Source organism: Pristis pectinata, chromosome 39 (assembly GCF_009764475.1).
Source record: "Pristis pectinata isolate sPriPec2 chromosome 39, sPriPec2.1.pri, whole genome shotgun sequence".
NCBI lineage: Eukaryota > Metazoa > Chordata > Chondrichthyes > Rhinopristiformes > Pristidae > Pristis > Pristis pectinata.
In genome coordinates, this window is record NC_067442.1 from 6520484 (window position 1) to 6542832 (window position 22349).

At 55.9% G+C, this 22349-nt stretch overlaps 1 protein-coding gene across 1 annotated transcript in view; it reads right to left on the reverse strand.

The window, feature by feature from the left end:
• Positions 1–22349, reverse strand: part of LOC127587187 (uncharacterized) — a 110822-nt gene that overhangs the window by 66316 nt on the left and 22157 nt on the right. Inside the window, exon 2 of the mRNA XM_052045380.1 lies at positions 2132–2402. Coding sequence (XP_051901340.1) covers positions 2132–2402 — 271 coding nt within the window. The remainder of the gene's footprint in view (positions 1–2131; positions 2403–22349) is intronic.

The window sequence follows — 22349 nt, forward strand, 5'->3', positions numbered from 1 at the left end:
AGATGTAGTGGTGGTTGGGGGGTGTTAGTATCTCAGCCTGTGTTGGGGTGTGTGGGGTTTGTATGGCGAGGTGTGTGTCGGGGATTTGTACTGCACGGGCGGGGGCGGGGGGTGGTGGAGATGTAGTGGTGGTAGGGGGGTGTTAGTATCTCAGCCTGTGTTGGGATGTGTGGGGTTTGTATGGGGAGGGGGTGTGGACGGGAAAGGAGCGAGGGCGGCTGGGATTGAAGGGGTGATGCTCGGGGACTGAGGAGGGAGGGGTTGATGAACGGGAGGGGTGTGATGAGGGGGGAAGAGGATGATGAGGGGGGATGAGGAGAGGAGGGGTTGATGATGGGGGATCAGAGGGTGATGAGTGGGGATGTTGAGAGGAGGGGGATGAGGAAGGGGAAGGGGAGGGGAGGGGAAGGGAAGGGGAGGGGGAGGGGAGGGGGAAGGGGAGGGGAGGGGAGGGGGACGAGGAGGGGAGGGGAGGGGGAAGGGGAGGGGAGGGGAGGGGGACGAGGAGGGGAGGGGAGGGGGACGAGGAGGGGAGGGGAGGGGAGGGGGACGAGGAGGGGAGGGGAGGGGGACGAGGAGGGGAGGGAGGGGGACGAGGAGGGGAGGGAGGGGGACGAGGAGGGGAGGGAGGGAGGGGGACGAGGAGGGGAGGGAGGGAGGGAGGGGGACGAGGAGGGGAGGGAGGGAGGGGGACGAGGAGGGGAGGGAGGGAGGGGACGAGGAGGGGAGGGAGGGAGGGGGACGAGGAGGGGAGGGAGGGGAGGGAGGGGACGAGGAGGGGAGGGAGGGGACGAGGAGGGGAGGGAGGGAGGGAGGGGGACGAGGAGGGGAGGGAGGGAGGGAGGGGGACGAGGAGGGGAGGGAGGGAGGGAGGGGGACGAGGAGGGGAGGGAGGGAGGGAAGGAGGGGGGACGAGGATGGGAGGGAGGGAGGGAGGGAGGGAGGGGGGATGAGGATGGGAGGGAGGGAGGGAGGGAAGGAGGGGGGATGAGGAGGGGAGGAGGGAGGGGGACGAGGAGGGGAGGGAGGGAGGGAGGGGGACGAGGAGGGGAGGGAGGGAGGGGGACGAGGAGGGGAGGGAGGGAGGGAGGGGGACGAGGAGGGAGGGAGGGAGGGAGGGGGACGAGGAGGGGAGGGAGGGAGGGAGGGGGACGAGGAGGGGAGGGAGGGAAGGGGGACGAGGAGGGGAGGAGGGAAGGGGGACGAGGAGGGGAGGGAGGGAAGGGGGACGAGGAGGGGAGGGAGGGAGGGGGACGAGGAGGGGAGGGAGGGGGACGAGGAGGGGAGGGAGGGAGGGAGGGGGACGAGGAGGGGAAGGAGGGAGGGGGACGAGGAGGGGAAGGAGGGGGACGAGGAGGGGAAGGAGGGGGACGAGGAGGGGAAGGAGGGAGGGGGACGAGGAGGGAAGGAGGGGAAGGAGGGGGACGAGGAGGGGAAGGAGGGGAAGGAGGGGGACGAGGAGGGGAAGGAGGGAGGGGGACGAGGAGGGGAAGGAGGGAGGGGGACGAGGAGGGGAGGGAAGAGGATGGGGAGGGAAGGGGATGTTGAGGGAGGGGGATGAGGGGATGTTGAAGGAGGAGGATGAGGAGATGTTGAGGGGGGATGAGGGGATGTTGAGGGGGGGATGAGGGGACGTTGAGGGGGGATGGGGGATGTTGAGGGGGGATGAGGGGACGTTGAGGGGGGATGAGGGGATGTTGAGGGGAGCAGATGATGAGGGGATTGTGGGGGGATGAGGGGGAGGGGGGATGGGGATGAGGGGGGTAAGGGATGGGGGGTGAGGGGGGTAAGGGATGGGGGTGAGGGGGGTAAGGGATGGGGGTGAGAGGGGTAAGGGATGGGGGATGAGGGGATGAGGGGGGATGAGGGGGGATTGGGGGGATGAGGGGGGTGAGGAAGGGATGAGGGATGAGGGGGGTGAAGGGGGATGAGGGGGGTGAGGGGATGATGAGGGGGGTGAGAGGGGTGAGGGAGGGATGAGGGGTAGGGGGTGAGGGAGGGATGAGGGGGGGTTGAGGGGGGATGAGGGGGGGTTGAGGGGGGTTGAGGGGGGATCGGGCCGGTGAGGGGCTCGTCCTGCGGGCAGACGGTGGTCGCCACGTCCCGGTGCCGGTCCCCCGGCCGCACTCACCGAGCCGCCGCTCTCCGCGCTGCTGTCGAGCGGCCTCGCCGCCCCCTCCGCCGGGGACCGAGCTCCGCAGAGCCCGCGGCCCTGCCCGGCCCGGCCCGACCCGACCCGACCCGACCGCCGCCCCTCGCCCCGGCCCCGGCCCGCCCGCTCCCCGCTCCCACCCGCCGACTCCGCTCCTCCTCCGCCGCCGCGGCGCCAGAGCCCGGGCCCGGCCGCAGCCCCGCTCCCCCCGCCCCGCCGCCCCGCCGGCCGCCCCTCCTCACCGGCTGCGCTGCTGGGCGGGAGTCCGGGCGCCAACCGCCGCCCCCGGCCGGCGCGGCCCCCCCCCCCCCCGGCCCGCCGGCGGCGCCCCCCCCCCCCCCCCCCAGACCTCCCCCACCAGCCGGCGCGGCCCCCCGGCGGCCCCCCCCCCGCCGTCACCCCCCCCAGACCCCCCCACCAGCCTGGCGCGGCCCCCCCGGCCCCCCCCTCTCACCGCCCCCCCCCCCGTGACACCACCCCCCCCCGGCCGGCGCGTGCCCCCCGGACCCCCCCCCCCCGTCACCTCCCCGGCCGACGCGGCCCCCCCTCACACCCCCCGGACCCCGCCCGTCACCTCCCCCCGGGACCCCCCCCCCGGCCGACGCGGCCCCCCATCACACCCCCCGGACCCCCCCCCCGTCACCTCCCCCGGAGCCCCCCCATCGGCCGGCGCGACCCCCCCCGTCATCCCCCCATCACCCCCTCCAACTCCCCACATCCATCCCCCGGGGTCACCCCCCCCCCCCGGCAACCCCCCCATCTAATTCCCCCCCAGCCCCCCCCCACCTCATCCACCCTTCCCCGGGCCACCCCTTTCAGTCACCCCACTGGAGCCCTCCCCCACCTCATCCACCCCCCTGGCCCCCCCACCTCATCGCCCCCCTGTCACCCACCCGGTCGGCCCCCACCCCGGTCCCCCTATCACCCCCCTCCAGTCCCCCCATCATCCCCCGGTCACCCCCCCGGCCCCCTCCCCTGGGCCACCCCCCTCAGTCACCCCCCCCCAACCACCCCTACCTCATCAACCCCCCCCCGTTACCCCCTGCCCCGGGCCGCCCCCCGTCACCCGCCCCCCCCCACTACCCCCCCCCACTCCGGCCCCTCCGTCACCCCCTGGGCCGCCCCTCACCCCCACCCAGGCCACCCCCCGTCACCCCAACCCTTGGAGCTGCCTCCCCCAGCACACCCACCCAGTCTGCTCCCTGCCCCCATCACCCCCCCCCGGGCTCCCCCCACCTCATCCACCCCACCCCAGTCACCTCCCCCAGGCCGCACCCCTCCCATCATCCCCCCCGCCCCCCCGGTCACCCTCCTCCTCGGGCACTCCATGTCACCCACCCATCCCCATCCCCCATAACCCCCCCAACAGGCCGACAACCCACCCTGCTACCTCACCCCCCGAGCAGCCCCCCGACCCCTAACACTTCCACTCCCTCATCATCTGCCATCCCCACCCCCCTCCAGTCCTCCCCCTCCCCCCGGGCCGACCCCGCCCCCCCATCACCCTCCCCCGGCTGCCGCCATCACCTCCCCTCAGGCTGCCGTGGGGGGGCAGGGTACACCACGTGAACCGCCCCACGTGACCCCCCACCCACGACGACCCCTCTCACCGTGAACATCTCCCACATACCCCCCCCCCCCACAGACTGCCGCCCTGTCAAGCCAACCACACCACCCCCCCGACACCTCCCACACCCGCCGACCCCCCACCCATCACCCACCCATCAGGTCACCTCCCTCGTGAACCCCCCCCCCACGCAATCCACCCCCAGCGTCCCCTCTCATCGTGAATGTCCCCTTCCTTGAGCTGCCCCCGACACACCCTGTGTGAATCCCAACCCCCTTCGCCCCTTCCCAGCCTGACCCTCACACCCCTCCCCTACGCACCCCTGCCCCCCGCCCCCAACACACTCCCCAACCCCAACACCCACCCCCTTTACATGCGGGGCAACTCTTTTCCACAGAGAGCGGTGGGTGCCTGGAACGGGCTGCCAGGGGTGGGGGTGGAGACAGTGTTTAAGAGGCATTTCGACAGATACCTGACCAGGCAGGGAATGGACGGATACAGACCATAGAACCATAGAACACTACAGCAAAGAAAACAGGCCATTCGGCCCTTCTAGTCTGTGCCGAAACTTTATTCCGCTAGTCCCATTGACCTGCACCCAGTCCATAACCCTCCAGACCTCTTCCGTCCATGTATCAATCCAATTTATTCCTAAAACTTAAGAGTGAGCCCGTATTTACCACGTCAGATGGCAGCCCGTTCCACACTCCCACCACTCTCTGAGTGAAGAAGTTCCCCCTAATGTTCCCCCTATTGCAGACAGATGTGCAGACAGATGGGATTCGTTAGGTTGGCATCATGTTCAGCACAGACGTGGTGGGCCAAAGGGCCTGTTCCTGTGCTGTACTGTTAAATATACTACGAGCAAACGGTTAACTGTGGAGAGCATAGGTCCCCTCAAGGGTCTGTACATGACGTCTCGGGTAGATAGGCGAGGTCTTAAGTGAATACTTCTCGTCTGTATTTACTGTGGGGGTGGTCATGGAAGGCAGGGGATCGGAAAAGTGATGTCCTTAAAAAAAAATGTTGATATTACGAAAGAGGAGGTCTCGAGGTGCATCACGGTGGATAAAGTCCCTGGGGACTGACCAAGTGTCTGCCAGGCAGTTGTGGGAAGCAAGGGAGGAGATTGCTGGGGCCTTGTATCTTCATTAGGTGAGGCCTTTGACAAGGTCCCACATGGCAGGCTGGTCCAGAAGGTTAGAAATCGATGTGATCCAGAGTGAGATAAGATTTCTTTATTAGTCACAGGTACATCGAAACACACAGTGAAATGCATCTTTTTGCACAGAGTGTTCTGGGGGGTCAGCCCGCAAGTGTCGCCACGCATCTGGTGCCAACATAGCACGCCCACAACTTCCTAACCTGTACGTCTTTGGAATGTGGGAGGAAACCGGAGCACCTGGAGGAAACTCCCGCAGACACGGGGAGAACGTACAAACTCCTTACAGGCAGCAGCCAGAATTGAACCCGGGTCGCAGGCGCTGTAATAGCGTCACGCTAACCGCTACACTACCGTGCCTGGTATCCAATAGCTCATCAGATACAAAATTAGCTTGGTTGTAGGAGGCAGGGGGTGGTAGGGGAGGGTCATTTGTCTGACTGGAGACCTGTAAACAGTGATGTGCCACCGCGATCTGTGCTGAGCCCTTGTCTGTGATATATATTAATGGTTTGGAAAGGAATGCGGGTGGCATTATTTCGTGGATGACACTAAAACTGGTGCAACAAACAATCTCCTGGAGGGACTCAGCGAGTCGAGAAGTATCAGTGGGAGGAAAGGAATTGTCGACGTTTCGGGTCGACTTCCTGAACGTGACACCTGAATGGGTGGTGTGGCGGACAGTGAAGAAGGTTGTCTTGGGTTACAACTGGATCCAGGTGGGCTGGGAAGGTGGGCAGGGGAATGGCTGATGGAATTTAACTCAGAGAAGTGCAAAATTATGTATTTTGAGAAGTTAAACCAGGATAGGACGTGCAGAGAACAGCAGGGACCTGGAGAGCCTTGTTGAACAGGCTGTTGTGAGAAATCTGCATGGCTGTCACGTGACAGTAACGACAATAATCCCTTCTGACCAGAGAGCAGCATTGCTCCTCTGATCGGAAGTGAACCTACTGTCAATCAGGTGCAGCTCCACCCAGCCCTCAGGTGTGGGAGTACCTTTTGCCTCTGAACTTGCCTGACCATTGGCCGTGGCAGGAACCTTTGTCTTTGACCCCCCCCCCCCCCACACCATTGGCTCGTTTAAATCACAACAGTGAGGCTCCACCCAGCCTCCAAACACCATAAAAAGGTCTGCCTCCCCTAGCCCTTCCTCTTTTGAGGACCCCAGGAGTAGTGAGACAACGCTGCAGAGATCACTGGTAAGAGTGCATCACCACATGGTCAGGGAGTGTTTCACTCAGATTCAGGGAGTAGTGTGGGACAGGCATTGAAGTGTTATATCCTGAAGTTGTACATTGTTATTGTGTGCTTGTTTGTATCTGTGTGTGTGTGTGTGTGTGTGTGTGTGTGTGTGTGTGTGTGTGTGTGTGTGTGTGTGTGTGTACCTTACCCCAGTTGCGATTCCCCTCTCATGTTCGTGACGTCCGGTGCATGAGTGAGCGTGTGTCTGTTCCCATCCATTCTGTCCCACATTTGCCTTTGTGATTAAACTAATTTTGTTCTACAAAGCTCGTGTTCAGAGTCCTTGATCCTTAAGACAAAAAAGAACGATTTCACACAGCAATAGCAAGACCTTGAGGTACAACAACAGAGTTCCCTGAAAGTGGCCACATAGGCTGGTGAAAACAGTGTACTAACATCCTTGTCTTCATCGGAGTTGGGATGTCATGTTACGGTAGGACAAGTCTGCAGATGATACAAAGATAGGTGGAGGGGCAGGTAGTGTTGAGGAAGCAGGGAGTCTGCAGAAGGACTTGGACAGGTTGGGAGAATGGGCAAAGAAGTGGCAGATGGAACACAGCGTAGGGAAGTGTACGGTCACGCACTGTGGTAGAAGGAATAATAGTGCAGACTGTTTTCTAAACGGGGAGCGAATTCAGAAATTGGAAGTGCAAAGGGACTTGGGGGTCCCGGTGCAGGATTCCCTGAAGGTTAACTTGCAGGTTGAGTCAGTAGTAAGAAAAGAAGTCCCTGACATCCCCCTTATACCTTCCTCCAATCACCTTAAAATTATGCCCCCTCGTGTTAGCCATTGTCACCCTGGGAAAAAGTCTCTGACTGTCCACTCGATCTATGCCTCTTATCATCTTGTACACCTCTATCAGGTCACCTCTCACCCTCCTTCTCTCACTCAACCTATCCTATAAGACATGCTCTCCAATCCAGGCAACATCCTGGTAAATCTCCTCTGCACCCTCTCTAAAGCTTCCACATCCTTCCTATAATGAAGCAACCAGAACTGAACACAATACTCCAAGTGTGGTCTGACCAGAGTTCTATAGAGCTGCAACATCACCTCGCGGCTCTTGAACTCAATACCCTGACTAATGAAGGCCAGCACTCCATACCCAATTGACCTGCACGTCTATGGACATTTTTTTCTCCATTGTCTTGTATAATTTATGTGTTGTCTGAATCTAGGTGTCTGCGATACAGCTGCAAGTTTTTCACCATACCTGTACCTCACTGTACCCATGACATTAAACTCAACTTGATATCAGTTAATATCAGTGGTGAGAAAGTTACTGGACGGGATTCTGAGGGAGAGGATCTACCTCAGATGAGGGCAGGGCAATAGACATTATCTACATGGACTTTAGCAAGGCTTTTGACGAGGTCCCACATGGTAGACTGGTCTGGGTGAGATCACAGGGGATCCAGGGTGAGCTGGCCAATTGGAGACAAAATTGGCTTGGTGGTAGGAGGCAGAGGGTGGTAGTGGAGGGCTGCTTTTTCAGAGTGGAGGCCTGTGACCAGTGGTGTGCCGCAGGGATCGGTGCTGGGTCCACTGTTGTTTGCCATCTATATTAACGATTTGGATGATAATATTGTTCATGTGGTTAGTTCGTGGATGGTGCAGTGGACAGAGAAGAAGATTATCTCAGGTTATAACTGGGGAAATGGGCCAAGGAATGGAACTTAACTTGAAATAGCACAAGATGTTACATCTTGATGAGGTAAACCAGGGCAGGACTTACACGATAACTAGCAGGGTCCTGGAGAGTGTTGTAGAACAGAGAGACCTTGAGGTACAGGTACATAGTCTCCTGAACATGGCGATACAGGTAGGCAGGGTGGTGGCTCGCTGGCCTTCATCGGTCAGGGCACTGAGCACAGGAGTTGGGACGTCACATTACAGCTGTACAAGGTGTCAGTGAGACCGCACTTGGAGCACTGTGTGCAGTTCTGGTCATCCAGCTATAGGAAGGGCGTCACTGAGCTGGAGAGGGGGCAGGAAAGATTCATGGGGACGTTCCCGGGACTGGAGGGCTTGAGTTATAAGGAGAGACTGGACAGGCCGGGACTGTTATCCCTGGAGCGAAGGGAGGCTGAGGGGTGACCTTATGGAGGTTTATGAAATAATGAGGGGAGGGTAAATCCTTTTCCCAGGGTAAGAGAGTCTAAAACCAGAGGACACAGATTTAAGGCGAGAGGAGAAAAATTTAAAGGGGACCTGAGGGGCAATTTTTCACACAGAGGGTGGTGGGTATATGGATTGAGCTGCCAGAAGAGGTGGTAGAGGTGGGTACAGTTACATTGCTTCAAAGGCACTTGGACAGGTCCATGGATAGGAAAGGTTTAGTGGGATATGGGCCAAACGCAGGCAAATGGGACGAGCTTAAATGGGCATTTTGGTTGGCAGGGACCAGTTGGGCCGAAGGGCCTGTTTCCATGCTTTATGACTCTCTGACCTGGTGTCTGCATCATCAGAAACTAACCTGCAGGTGTGCAAGAAAACAAGAAGGCAACCGGTATCTTGGCCTTTATTACGAAAGGATTTGAGTGCAGGGACGTACATTGCATGCCAGACGGGAGGATCCCGAAAGACCTGCCGTACGGGGAGTTGGCCTCCGGCAAGAGAACGCGAGGATGGCCCCACCTTCGCTTCAAAGATGTCTGTAAGAGAGGTATGAAGTCACTGAACATGAACGCTGAGAGGTGGGAAGAAATTGCAAGCGATCGCTCTCGCTGGAGGCTGGAACTACACAGAGGTTTGGAACAAGTAGAGAAGCTGAGGGTAGCTGCTGAAGAAAAGCGCACTCGCTTGGAAAACAGCACCAAGCAACACAGGAGGACAGCGCCTTCAAGTGCAGTCGCTGCAGCCGAGACTGTCACTCCCATGTAGGCCTCTACAGTCACAACAGACGTTGCTCTACCACTACCAACTGAAGCAAGACTCTCCATGCGCAGATCCATGGTTTCGCGAGACTAACGGATGCCACCACCACCTTGAGTGCAGGGGTAAAGATGCCTTGCTGCAGTTACCTGGGACTCCAGTGAGGCCCTGCCTGGAGGATTGTCCACAGTTCTGGTCTCCTGACCTCAGACAATGTTCTCGCCATGAAGGGAGTGTGGGGTAGATCCACCGCACTGATCCAGGGAAGATGGGTTTGCCACACGAGGAGAGGTTGAGTAGGTTAGGTCTTTAGATTACAACAGGACATTGATAGGATGCAGAACTGGGCTGAGAAGTAGCAGATGGAGTTCAACCCGGATGAGTGTGAAGTGATGCACTTCGGGAGACCGAATTCGGAGGCAGAATGCAAGGTTAAATGGCAGGACTCTTAGCAGTGTGGAGGAAAAGAGGGATCCTGGGGTCCACGTCCACAGATCCCTCAAGGTTCCCGCACAGGTCGATAGGGTTGTTAAGAAGGTGTATGGAGTGTTGGCCTTCATTAGTCGGGGTATTGAGTTCAAGAGCCGCAAGGTCAGACCACACTTGGAGTATTGTGTTCAGTTCTGGTCGCCTCATTATAGGAAGGATGTGGAAGCTTTAGAGAGGGTGCAGAGGAGATTTACCAGGATGCTGGCTGGATTGGAGAGCATGTCTTATGAGGATAGGTTGAGCGATAGGGTTTTTCCCTTTGGAGAGAAGGAGGGTGAGAGGTTACTTGATAGAGGTGCACAAGATGATAAGAGGCATAGATCGAGTGGACAGTCAGAGACTTTTTCCCAGGGCGACAATGGCTAACACGAGGGGACATAATTTTAAGGTGATTGGAGGAAGGTATAAGGGGGATGTAAGGGGTAGGTTTTTTACACAGAGAGTGGTGGGTGTGTGGAACGCACTGCCAGCAGAGGTTGTGGAGGCAGATACATTAGGGACATTTAAGAGACTCTTAGATAGACACATGAATGATAGAAAAATGAGGGGCTATGTGGGAGGGAAGGGTTAGATAGATCTTAGAGCAGGATAAAATGTCGGCGCAACATCGTGGTTCTGTGTTATTTTCCGGTGGTGAGAAGATTGCGGGGTGACCGTGAACGAAACCTGTAAAATCCTGAGCGGATGGATAAAAGGAGAGCACTTCCCTGTCCGAAGGATCTGGAATGGGTGAGAGTTGTGCGTGGGGGATGGGGGGTCACACAAAATAATGGGCCATTGAGATGAGGAGAACCTTCACTCTGAGGGTGGTGAACCTTTGGAATTCTCCTCCTGAGAGGTCGTCAGGGCTTGGTCACGGAGTTCCTTCAGAACCAAGGTGGGTGTAGAGCTGCCAAAGGTGCTCCCATGGTACCGTTAGAACATAGAACAGTACAGTGCAGGAACAGGCCCTTCAGCCCAAAGTGTCTGTGCTGAACACGATGCCAAATTAAACTACATCCCTTCTGCCTGCACATGATCCACATCCCTCCATTTCCTGCACATCCATGTGCCTCAAAATCTCTTAAACCCCTCTATTGTATCTGCCTCCACCCCCACCCCTGGCAGCCCGTTCCAGACACCCACCGCTCTCGGTGTAAAAAAATAAACTTGCCCCGCACATCTCCTTTGAACTTTCCCCCCTCACCTTAAATGCATGCCCTCTAATATTTGACATTTTAACCCTGTCTACTCTATCAATGCTTCTCCCCGTGTCTGCGTGGGTTTCCTCCGGGTGCTCCGGTTTCCTCCCACATTCCAAAGACGTGCGGTTTAGGAAGTTGCGGGCGTGCTGTGTTGGCGCTGGAAGCGTGGCGACACTTGTGGGCTGCCCCCTGAACACTCTATGCAAAAGATGTATTTCACTGTGTGTCTCGATGTACATGTGACTAATAAAGAAATCAATCTATCTATCTACTCTTTTTTTATAAACCTCTATCAGGTCTCCCCTCAGTCTCCGACGCTCCAGAGAAAACAACCCAAGTCTGTCCAACCTCTCCTTATAGCTCATGCCCTCTAATCCAGGCAGCGTCCTGGTGAACCTCTTCTGCACCCTCTCCAAAGCCTGCACACCCTTCCTATAATGGGGTGACCAGAACTGCACACAATACTCCAAGTGCGGTCTAACCAAATTTTATATAACTGCAATATGACCTCCCGACTGATGAAGGCAGGCATGTCATATGCCTTCTTTACCACCCTGTCTACTTGTTGGGTAGGGAGTTCCTGACTTGCTCCCAGCTTGTGCCTTATACATGGTGGAAGGACTTTGGGGCATCAGGAGATGAGTCTCTCGCTGCAGGATCCCCAGCCTCTGAGCTATTCTCACGGCCATGATATTTATGGGACTGGTCCAGTTGAGTTTCTGCTCAATGTGAAGCTGATGGAGCGGGACTCGGTGATGGAAAAGCCCCCTCTTCGTGGAGACGGCTGGGACTTTTGTGCATAGAACATAGAACACTACAGCACAGTACAGGCCCTTCGGCCCACAATGTTATGCCGACATTTTATCCTGCTCTAAGATCTATCTAACCCTTCCCTCCCACATAGCCCCCCATTTCTCTATCATTCATGTGTCTATCTAAGAGTTTCTTAAATGTCCCTAATGTATCTGCCCCCACAACCTCTGCCGGCAGTGCGTTCCACACACCCACCACTCTCTGTGTAAAAAAACCTACCCCTGACATCCCCCTTATACCTTCCTCCAATCACCTTAAAATTATGCCCCCTTGTGTTAGCCATTGTCGCCCTGGGAAAAAGTCTCTGACTGTCGCTCAAGTAGCACGAGTGTTACTCGTCACTTCTCGGCCCATGCCTGAACATTGGGTCTTCTTGCATGCAGACACTGGCTGCTTCATTTGTTGAGGATTTATGTACAGAACATTGTGTGTTCATCAGTGAACACCACTTCTGACCTTGTGATGGAAGGAAGGTCATTGATAGAACAGAGAACAGTGCAGCATAGGAACAGTCCCTTCCGCCTGAAATGTCCCAATCCAATCTAACCCTATCTGCCTGCACATGGTCCAGTGGCTAGCGTAACACTATTACAGTGCCAGCGACCCAGGTTCAATTCCGGCCGCTGTCTGTAAGGAATTTGTACGTTCTCCCCGTGTCTGCGTGGGTTTCCTCCGGGTGCTCCAGTTTCCTCCCACATTCCAAAGATGTTAGGAAGTTGTGGGCGTGCTATGTTGGCGCCGGAAGCGCGGCGACACTTGTGGGCTGCCCCCAGAACACTCTACATAAAAGGTGCATTTCACTGTGCGTTTTGATGTACATGTGACTGATAAACATCTTATCTCCCTCCATTCCCTGCCTGTCTAAATGCCTCTTAAATGTTTCTATCGTGTGTGCTTTCACCACCTCCCCCAGTAGCATGTTCCAGTCTGTGTAAAAAAACTTGCCTCGTAAATCTCCTTTCCTAATAACAGATGTGATGGGACGAATGGTTTGAAGTGTTTGTACTTCAATGCTCGGAGTATGATGGGCAAGAGTGATGAACTTAGAGCACGGATCAGTCCATGGAACTATGATGCTGTGGCCATTACAGGGACTTGGTGGAGGGAGGGACAGGAATGGGTGATCGATGTACCAGGACTTCGAAGTTTTAGGAAGAAGGGAGAGTGGGGGTAAAAGAGGGGGAGGAGTTGCAATACTAACTAGAGATAATATATCAGCTGCACTCTGGGGAGACATAATGGAGGGCTCGGATACAGAGTCCGTATGGGTAGAACGTAAGGAATAGGAAGGGTGCGATCACTCTCTTGGGGGTGTACTAGAAGCCTCCCAACAGCCACCCGGACATTGAGGAACGGATATGCAAACAGATTAGGGAAATGTGTAAAAATTACAGGATTGTAGTCATGGGAGACTTCAACTTCCCAAATATAAATTGGGACCTTTTTAGTGCAAGGGGGTTAGATGGGGCAGAATTTGTTAGGTGTAACCAGGAGGGGTTCCTAAATCATTATGTTGACAGTCCAACCAAGGGAGAGGCTATTCTGGACCTGGTGTTGGGTAATGAGCCTGGCCAGGTGACTCACCTGTCAGTGGGTGAGCAATTGGGGAACAGTGACCACAGCTCATTAACTTCAGGATAGTTAAAGGTAAGGACAGGTACGGGGCTAGTGAGAGGGTTTTAAATTGGAGCAGGGCTAGTTATGAAGGCATACGGCAGGAACTAGGTGGAGTAAACTGGGAAAACCTTTTTGCTGGCAAGTCCACATCGAGCATGTGGGAAGTGTTTAAGGATCAGATACACAGGGTACAGGATAGGTCCGTCCCGATTAGAAGGAAGGACATGAATGGGAAAACAAGGAAACCTTGGATGTCCAGAGAAGTGATGAACTTGGTCAAGAAGAAAAAGGACAAGTATATAGAGCTTCGGAGTTAGGATCAGACAGAGCACATGAGGACAAGAAAGAAATGAACTCAAGAAAGGAATTAGGAAAGCCAGGAGGGGCCATGAAAAGTCCCTAGCAAGTAGGATTAAGGAGAATCCAAAGGCATTCTATACCTACGTCAGGAATAAGAGGATGACGAGGGAAAGGGTCGGACCACTTAAGGATAAAGAAGGAAATCTACGTTTGGATGCAGAGGATGTGGGTGAGGTTCTGAATGAGGATTTCACTTCAGTATTTACCCAGGAAAGGGACGTGCAGGATGCAGAAATTGGAACTGAGGACGTAAACATGTCGGGGCATTTAGAGGTCAAGGAGGAGGTAGTGTTAGGTCTCCTAAATAGTATTAAGGTGGATACATCCCTGGGCCCTGATGTGATATACCCCAGGTTACTGAGGGAGGTGAGAGAGGAAATTGCTGGGGCCTTGACCAGTATTTTTGTGTCCTCTTTGACCACGGGTGAGGTGCCGAAGGACTGGCAAGTGGCTGATGTTGTTCCTCTACTTAAGAAGGGAACAAGGGAAAATCCGGGCAACTATAGACCGGTGAGTCTCACGTCAGTTGTAGGGAAATTGCTGGAGAAAATTCTTCAAGATAGGATATACAAGTGTCTGGAATCCAATGGGTTGATTAGGGAAAGCCAGCCTGGCTTTGTGCGGGGCAAGTCATGTCTTACTAACCTGAGTTTTTTGACAAGGTGACGAGAGAGACTGACGAAGGTAAAGCTGTGGATGTCATCTATATGGACTTCAGTAAGGCATTTGACAACGTCCCACAGCATCAGTTAATCAAGAAAGTTCGGATGCATGGGGTTAGTGGAGAATTAGCTGTGTGGATCCAGAACTGGCTTGCCCACAGAAGACAGAAGGTGGTGGTTGAAGGGACTTATTCGTGCTGGAGGCCTGTGAGTAGTGGTGTTCTGCAGGGATCTGTGCTGGGACCTCTGCCGTCTGTGATGTACATAAATGACCTGGATGAGTATGTTGATGGATGGGTTGGTAAGTTTGCAGACGATACCAAGATTGGTGGGGTTGTGAATAGTGTAGGAGACCGGCCACGGACACAGCGGGATATAGATCAGCTGCAGATGTGGGCAGAGAAATGGCAGATGGAGTTTAACCCGGATAAATGTGAGGGGTTGCACCTTGGTGGGACTAATGTCAAGAGGCAGTACACTCTCAACGGCAAGACCCTTCACAGTGTTGAAGAGCAGAGAGACCTTGGGGTGCAAGTCCATGGCTCATTGAAAGTGGCCACACAGGTAGACAGGGTGGTGAAGAAGGCTTGTGGAATGCTTGCTGTCATTAACCGAGATACTGAGTACAGGAGTCAAGAAGTTATGATGTATCTCTGTAGAACCCTGGTTAGGCTGCATTTAGAGTATTGCGTGCAATTCTGGTCACCTCACTACAGGAAGGATGTCGAGGCTTTAGAGAGGGTGAGGAGGAGGTTTACCAGGCTGCTGCCTGGATTAGAGGGCATGTGCTATCAGGAGAGGCTGGACAAACTTGGGCTCTTTTCTCTGGAGCGGTGGAGGCTGAGGGGTGATCTGCTGGAAGTGTATAAAATTATGAGGGGCATAGATAGAGTGGACAAGCAATATCTTGTTCCCATTATTGAGCGATCCAGTACCAGAGGGTAAGCATTGAAGGTGAGAGGCGGTAGGTTCAGAACAGACGTGAGGGGTACGTTTTTTACTGAGAGAGTGGTGGATGCCTGGAATGTGTTGCCTGATAGGGTGGTGGAGGCAAATTCATTGGGGGCTTTTAAGAGGGGCTTGGTTGGGCACATGAATGAGACGAAGATGGAGGGATATAGTTATCCTGTCGGGAGGAGGGATTAGCTATGTCGGCACAACATTGTGGGCTGAAGGGCCTGTTCTGTGCTGTTCTGTTCTATGTTCTCCCCCTCCCTCCTTAAACCTATGCCCTCTAGTATTTGAAAATGTTCCTGACTATCTACCTTATTTATGCCTCTCAGAACCTTACAAACCACTATTGGGTCTCCCCTCAGCCTCTGCTACTCCAGAGAAAACAACCCAAGTCTGTCCAGCCTCTCCTTATAGCTCATGCTCTCTAATCCAGGCAGCATCCTGGTGAACCTCTTCTGCACTGTCACCAAAGCCTCCACATCTTTCCTACAGTGGGGCGACCAGAACCGCACACAATACTCCAAGTGCGGCCTGACCAGAGCTTTATACAGCTGCAACGTGACTTCCCGACTCTTGTACTCGACGCCCCGACCGATGAAGGCGAGTGTGCCGTACGCAACGTACCGTGGAGATGGACAGGATGGAAGGAAGTGACGGACTGAGCCGTGTTTACCTCTCGCTGCAGGTTCCGTCAGTCCAGGGCAGAGCGGTTGCCATACCAGGCTGGGATGCAATCCCTCAGGATTCCTTCTACTTGGGGTGAAGTGTAATAACGGCAGGACCCACTGGTCACAACCTCCAGGTCCGGAAATGATTCTGTATGCCTCCTCTTTACCCCTTCATTCTTTTCTCTGCTGATGGCCCATTTCCTGATCCTTAATCCTTGCCAATATATTACACTCCAGTACTCCGGGCACTCAAATTTAATGAGCATTTGTGTAGTGCCTGATTGGAGGTCTCTTGGAAGTCCAAATACATCACATCAACCAGTGCCCCCTTCTCTAGAGAGACGGGAGACACTGCAGACACTGGAATCTGGAGCAGCAAACAATCTGCTGGAGGAACTCGGCGGGTCGGTCAGCGTCTGTGGGGGTGGGGGGAAGGAATCGTCGATGTTTCGGGTCGAGACCCTGCATCAGGACTGAGAGCGGAGAGGGGAGACGGCCGTTGCCCTTCTCTCTACACCAGCCGTCTCCCCTCTCCACCCTCATGCCACACATTCAACCTCGTGGACACACGCAAGAGCTGAGGTCACCACCTCCGGTAGCGTACCGGTCAGCGTGACGCTATTACAGTGCCAGCGACGCGGGTTCAATTCCGGCCGCTGTCTGTAAGGAGTTTGTACATCCTCCCCCTGTGTCTGCGTGGGTTTCCTCCGGGTGCTCCGGTTTCCTCCCACATTCCAAAGATGTACGGGTTAGGAAGTTGTGGGCGTGCTACGTTGGCGCCGGAAGCGTGGCGACACTTGCGGGCTGCCCCCCAGAACACTCGACGCAAAAGATGCATCTCACTGTGTGTCCAATGCGTGACCAATAAAGATACCTTATCATAAAACTCTCCCTCCCCACACCTGCCCCACTCACACTCACACTTCTGGACTGACCACTTCTCCAGCCATGAACCTCAGGGCTCCGGCTGCCTCCTGCAACAGAGCACAGAGCAACACAGCAGGGATACAGGCCCTTCGGCCCAACCAGTCCATGCCGACCACGGTGCCAACCCAGCTGGTCCCAGTTTCCTGCGTTCGGCCCATACCCCGCCCCTCCATGTACCTATCCAAGTGCTTCTTAAACGATACTGTTGTACCTGCCTCATCCAATTCCTCTGGCAGCTCGTCCCATGTACACTGCAGTTACATACACACATAATCAGTGAACTTCACCACTTCCTTGGGCAGACAGTGTCTGAAGCTCCAGCACATTCTGAGCTGAAGTCCCTTAAAATGCTAACACTTACCAGAGGTGTGATCACCAATGGTTTACATCAACTCCCACTCACTGCAACTGCAACCTATCAGCTGTCATTTATGTCTAAAAGTAATTATTTTCTCAATTGATTTAATTTTGCCAGCTCAGGGAGGTCCCTGACACACCAAAGGTGGGGCTGCAGACAGAGGCCAAACATCAGCGGCCAGAGATGAGTGGTTGGACAATCTATTGTTGGGCATATTTGTGCCTCAGTGTGACTTGTTACTGGTTCTCCACGAAGGTGGAGACGGCTTCAGAAGCAGAACTGCAAATAGAATTGAACAACGTGCATTGATCAGTGACCTTCCCCTGAAGAAAGGTCATTTCTGAAACAGCTGAACAAGGCTGGATCCAGCTGGAGTTTCGGAGACAAACACAGCAAATCAACAGGGAGGGCAAGGCGTGCAGCACGGTCCAGGAAGTCGGCCACGTGGCCCAGAGTGGCTGCACCATCGGTCAGGCACTCCTGACGCAAAAGGACATCTGTCCGGCAGGTCTGAGTGAGGGTTGGAGAAGGCAGTGTTACACCTGTCCGGCAGGTGTGGGTGAGGGTGGGGAAGGCAGTGTTACACCTGTCCGGCAGGTGTGTGTGAGGGTGGGGAAGGCAGTGTTACACCTGTCCGGCAGGTGTGGGTGAGGGATGGGGAAGGCAGTGTTACACCTGTCCGGCAGGTGTGTGTGAGGGTGGGGAAGGCAGTGTTACACCTGTCCGGCAGGTGTGGGTGAGGGATGGGGAAGGCAGTGTTACACCTGTCCGGCAGGTGTGTGTGAGGGTGGGGAAGGCAGTGTTACACCTGTCCGGCAGGTGTGTGTGAGGGTGGGGAAGGCAGTGTTACACCTGTCCGGCAGGTGTGGGTGAGGGTGGGGAAGGCAGTGTTACACCTGTCCGGCAGGTGTGGGTGAGGGTGGGGAAGGCAGTGTTACACCTGTCCGGCAGGTGTGGGTGAGGGTGGGGAAGGCAGTGTTACACCTGTCCGGCAGGTGTGGGTGAGGGATGGGGAAGGCAGTGTTACACCTGTCCGGCAGGTGTGTGTGAGGGTGGGGAAGGCAGTGTTACACCTGTCCGGCAGGTGTGGGTGAGGGATGGGGAAGGCAGTGTTACACCTGTCCGACAGGTGTGGGTGAGGGATGGGGAAGGCAGTGTTACACCTGTCCGGCAGGTGTGTGTGAGGGTGGGGAAGGCAGTGTTACACCTGTCCGGCAGGTGTGTGTGAGGGTGGGGAAGGCAGTGTTACACCTGTCCGGCAGGTGTGGGTGAGGGATGGGGAAGGCAGTGTTACACCTGTCCGACAGGTGTGGGTGAGGGATGGGGAAGGCAGTGTTACACCTGTCCGGCAGGTGTGTGTGAGGGTGGGGAAGGCAGTGTTACACCTGTCCGGCAGGTGTGTGTGAGGGTGGGGAAGGCAGTGTTACACCTGTCCGACAGGTGTGGGTGAGGGATGGGGAAGGCAGTGTTACACCTGTCCGGCAGGTGTGTGTGAGGGTTGGAGAAGGCAGTGTTACACCTGTCCGGCAGGTGTGGGTGAGGGTGGGGAAGGCAGTGTTACACCTGTCCGGCAGGTGTGGGTGAGGGTGGGGAAGGCAGTGTTACACCTGTCCGGCAGGTGTGGGTGAGGGTGGGGAAGGCAGTGTTACACCTGTCCGGCAGGTGTGTGTGAGGGTGGGGAAGGCAGTGTTACACCTGTCCGGCAGGTGTGTGTGAGGGTGGGGAAGGCAGTGTTACACCTGTCCGGCAGGTGTGGGTGAGGGTGGGGAAGGCAGTGTTACACCTGTCCGGCAGGTGTGGGTGAGGGATGGGGAAGGCAGTGTTACACCTGTCCGGCAGGTGTGGGTGAGGGAGGGGAAGGCAGTGTTACACCTGTCCGACAGGTAAGGGTGAGGATTGGAGAAGTCAGTGTTACACCTGTCCGACGGGTGTGGGTGAGGATGCAGAAGGCCGTGTTACTCCTGTCCGACAGGTTTCTGTGGGGATGGGAGGGCAGTGTTACACCTGTCCAACAGGTGTGTGTGAGGGATGGGTAAGTCAGTCCTACACCTGTCCGACAGGTGTGTGGGGGGATGGGAAGGCTGTGTTACACCTGTCCGACAGGTGTGGATGAGGACTGGGAAAAGCAGTGTTGCACCTGTCCGACAGGTGTGGATGAGGACTGGGAAAAGCAGTGTTACACCTGTCCAACAGATGCGTGTGTAGGGATGGGGAAGGTGATGTTAAACCAGTCCGACAGGTGTGGCTGAGGGATGGAGGAGGCAGTGTTACACCTGTCTGACAGGAATGTGTGAGGATGGGCAAGACAGTGTTACACCTTTCCTACAGGTGTGGGTTAGCAGGGTTGTGTAAGGCAATGTTACACCTGTCCGACAGCTGTGTGAGGGTGATGGGGAAGGCAGTGTTACACCTGTCCGACAGGTGTGTGTGAGGGTGGGGAAGGCAGTGTTACACCTGTCCGACAGGTGTGTGTGAGGGTGGGGAAGGCAGTGTTACATCTGTCCGACAGGTGTGTGTGTGTGTGTGAGGGTGGGGAAGGCAGTGTTACACCTGTCTGACAGGTGTGTGTGAGGGTGGGGAAGGCAGTGTTACATCTGTCCGACAGGTGTGTGTGTGTGTGTGTGTGAGGGTGGGGAAGGCAGTGTTACACCTGTCTGACAGGTGTGTGTGAGGGTGGGGAAGGCAGTGTTACACCTGTCTGACAGGTGTGTGTGAGGGTGGGGAAGGCAGTGTTACATCTGTCCGACAGGTGTGTGTGTGTGTGTGTGTGAGGGTGGGGAAGGCAGTGTTACACCTGTCCGACAGGGGTGTGTGTGTGTGTGTGTGTGTGTGTGTGTGTGTGTGTGTGTGTGTGTGAGGGTGGGGAAGGCAGTGTTACACCTGTCCGACAGGTGTGTGTGAGGGTGGGGAAGGCAGTGTTACATCTGTCCGACAGGGGTGTGTGTGTGTGTGTGTGTGTGTGTGTGTGTGTGTGTGAGGGTGGGGAAGGCAGTGTTACACCTGTCCGACAGGTGTGTGTGAGGGTGGGGAAGGCAGTGTTACATCTGTCCGACAGGTGTGTGTGAGGGTGGGGAAGGCAGTGTTACACCTGTCCGACAGGTGTGTGTGTGTGTGTGAGGGTGGGGAAGGCAGTGTTACATCTGTCCGACAGGTGTGTGTGTGTGTGTGAGGGTGGGGAAGGCAGTGTTACACCTGTCTGACAGGTGTGTGTGAGGGTGGGGAAGGCAGTGTTACATCTGTCCGACAGGTGTGTGTGTGTGTGTGAGGGTGGGGAAGGCAGTGTTACACCTGTCTGACAGGTGTGTGTGAGGGTGGGGAAGGCAGTGTTACATCTGTCCGACAGGTGTGTGTGTGTGTGTGTGTGAGGGTGGGGAAGGCAGTGTTACACCTGTCCGACAGGGGTGTGTGTGTGTGTGTGTGTGAGGGTGGGGAAGGCAGTGTTACATCTGTCCGACAGGGGTGTGTGTGTGTGTGTGTGTGTGTGTGTGTGTGTGTGTGAGGGTGGGGAAGGCAGTGTTACACCTGTCCGACAGGTGTGTGTGAGGGTGGGGAAGGCAGTGTTACATCTGTCCGACAGGGGTGTGTGAGGGTGGGGAAGGCAGTGTTACATCTGTCCGACAGGTGTGTGTGTGTGTGTGTGTGTGTGTGTGTGTGTGTGAGGGTGGGGAAGGCAGTGTTACACCTGTCCGACAGGTGTGTGTGAGGGTGGGGAAGGCAGTGTTACACCTGTCCGACAGGGGTGTGTGTGTGTGTGTGTGTGTGTGTGTGTGTGTGTGTGTGAGGGTGGGGAAGGCAGTGTTACATCTGTCCGACAGGGGTGTGTGTGTGTGTGTGTGTGTGTGTGTGTGTGTGTGTGTGTGAGGGTGGGGAAGGCAGTGTTACACCTGTCCGACAGGTGTGTGTGAGGGTGGGGAAGGCAGTGTTACACCTGTCCGACAGGTGTGTGTGAGGGTGGGGAAGGCAGTGTTACATCTGTCCGACAGGGGTGTGTGAGGGTGGGGAAGGCAGTGTTACATCTGTCCGACAGGTGTGTGTGTGTGTGTGTGTGTGTGTGTGTGTGTGTGAGGGTGGGGAAGGCAGTGTTACACCTGTCCGACAGGTGTGTGTGAGGGTGGGGAAGGCAGTGTTACACCTGTCCGACAGGGGTGTGTGTGTGTGTGTGTGTGTGTGTGTGTGTGTGAGGGTGGGGAAGGCAGTGTTACATCTGTCCGACAGGGGTGTGTGTGTGTGTGTGTGTGTGTGTGTGTGTGTGTGTGAGGGTGGGGAAGGCAGTGTTACACCTGTCCGACAGGTGTGTGTGAGGGTGGGGAAGGCAGTGTTACACCTGTCCGACAGGTGTGTGTGAGGATGGGGAAGGCAGTGTTACACCTGTCCGACAGATGTGTGTGTGGGGATGGGGAAGGTGATGTTAAACCAGTCCGACAGGTGTGGCTGAGGGATGGAGGAGGCAGTGTTACACCTGTCTGACAGGAATGTGTGAGGATGGGCAAGACAGTGTTACACCTTTCCTACAGGTGTGGGTTAGCAGGGTTGTGTAAGGCAATGTTACACCTGTCCGACAGCTGTGTGAGGGTGATGGGGAAGGCAGTGTTACACCTGTCCGACAGGTGTGTGTGAGGGTGGGGAAGGCAGTGTTACACCTGTCCGACAAGTGTGTGTGAGGGTGGGGAAGGCAGTGTTACATCTGTCCGACAGGTGTGTGTGTGTGTGTGTGTGTGTGAGGGTGGGGAAGGCAGTGTTACACCTGTCTGACAGGTGTGTGTGAGGGTGGGGAAGGCAGTGTTACACCTGTCCGACAGGTGTGTGTGAGGGTGGGGAAGGCAGTGTTACACCTGTCCGACAGGGGTGTGTGTGTGTGTGTGTGTGTGTGTGTGTGTGTGAGGGTGGGGAAGGCAGTGTTACATCTGTCCGACAGGGGTGTGTGTGTGTGTGTGTGTGAGGGTGGGGAAGGCAGTGTTACATCTGTCTGACAGGTGTGTGTGTGTGTGTGTGTGAGGGTGGGGAAGGCAGTGTTACATCTGTCCGACAGGGGTGTGTGTGTGTGTGTGTGTGTGTGTGAGGGTGGGGAAGGCAGTGTTACACCTGTCCGACAGGTGTGTGTGAGGATGGGGAAGGCAGTTTTATACCTGTCCAACAGGTGTGGTTGAGGATGGGGAAGGCAGAATTTCACCCGTCCGACAGGTGTGGGTGAGGATGGGGAAGTTAGTGTTACACCTGTCTGACAGGTGTGTGTGAGGGTGGGGAAGGCAGTGTTACACCTGTCCTACAGGTGTGGGTGAGGATGAGGAAGGCCGTGTTACACCTGTCCAACAGGTT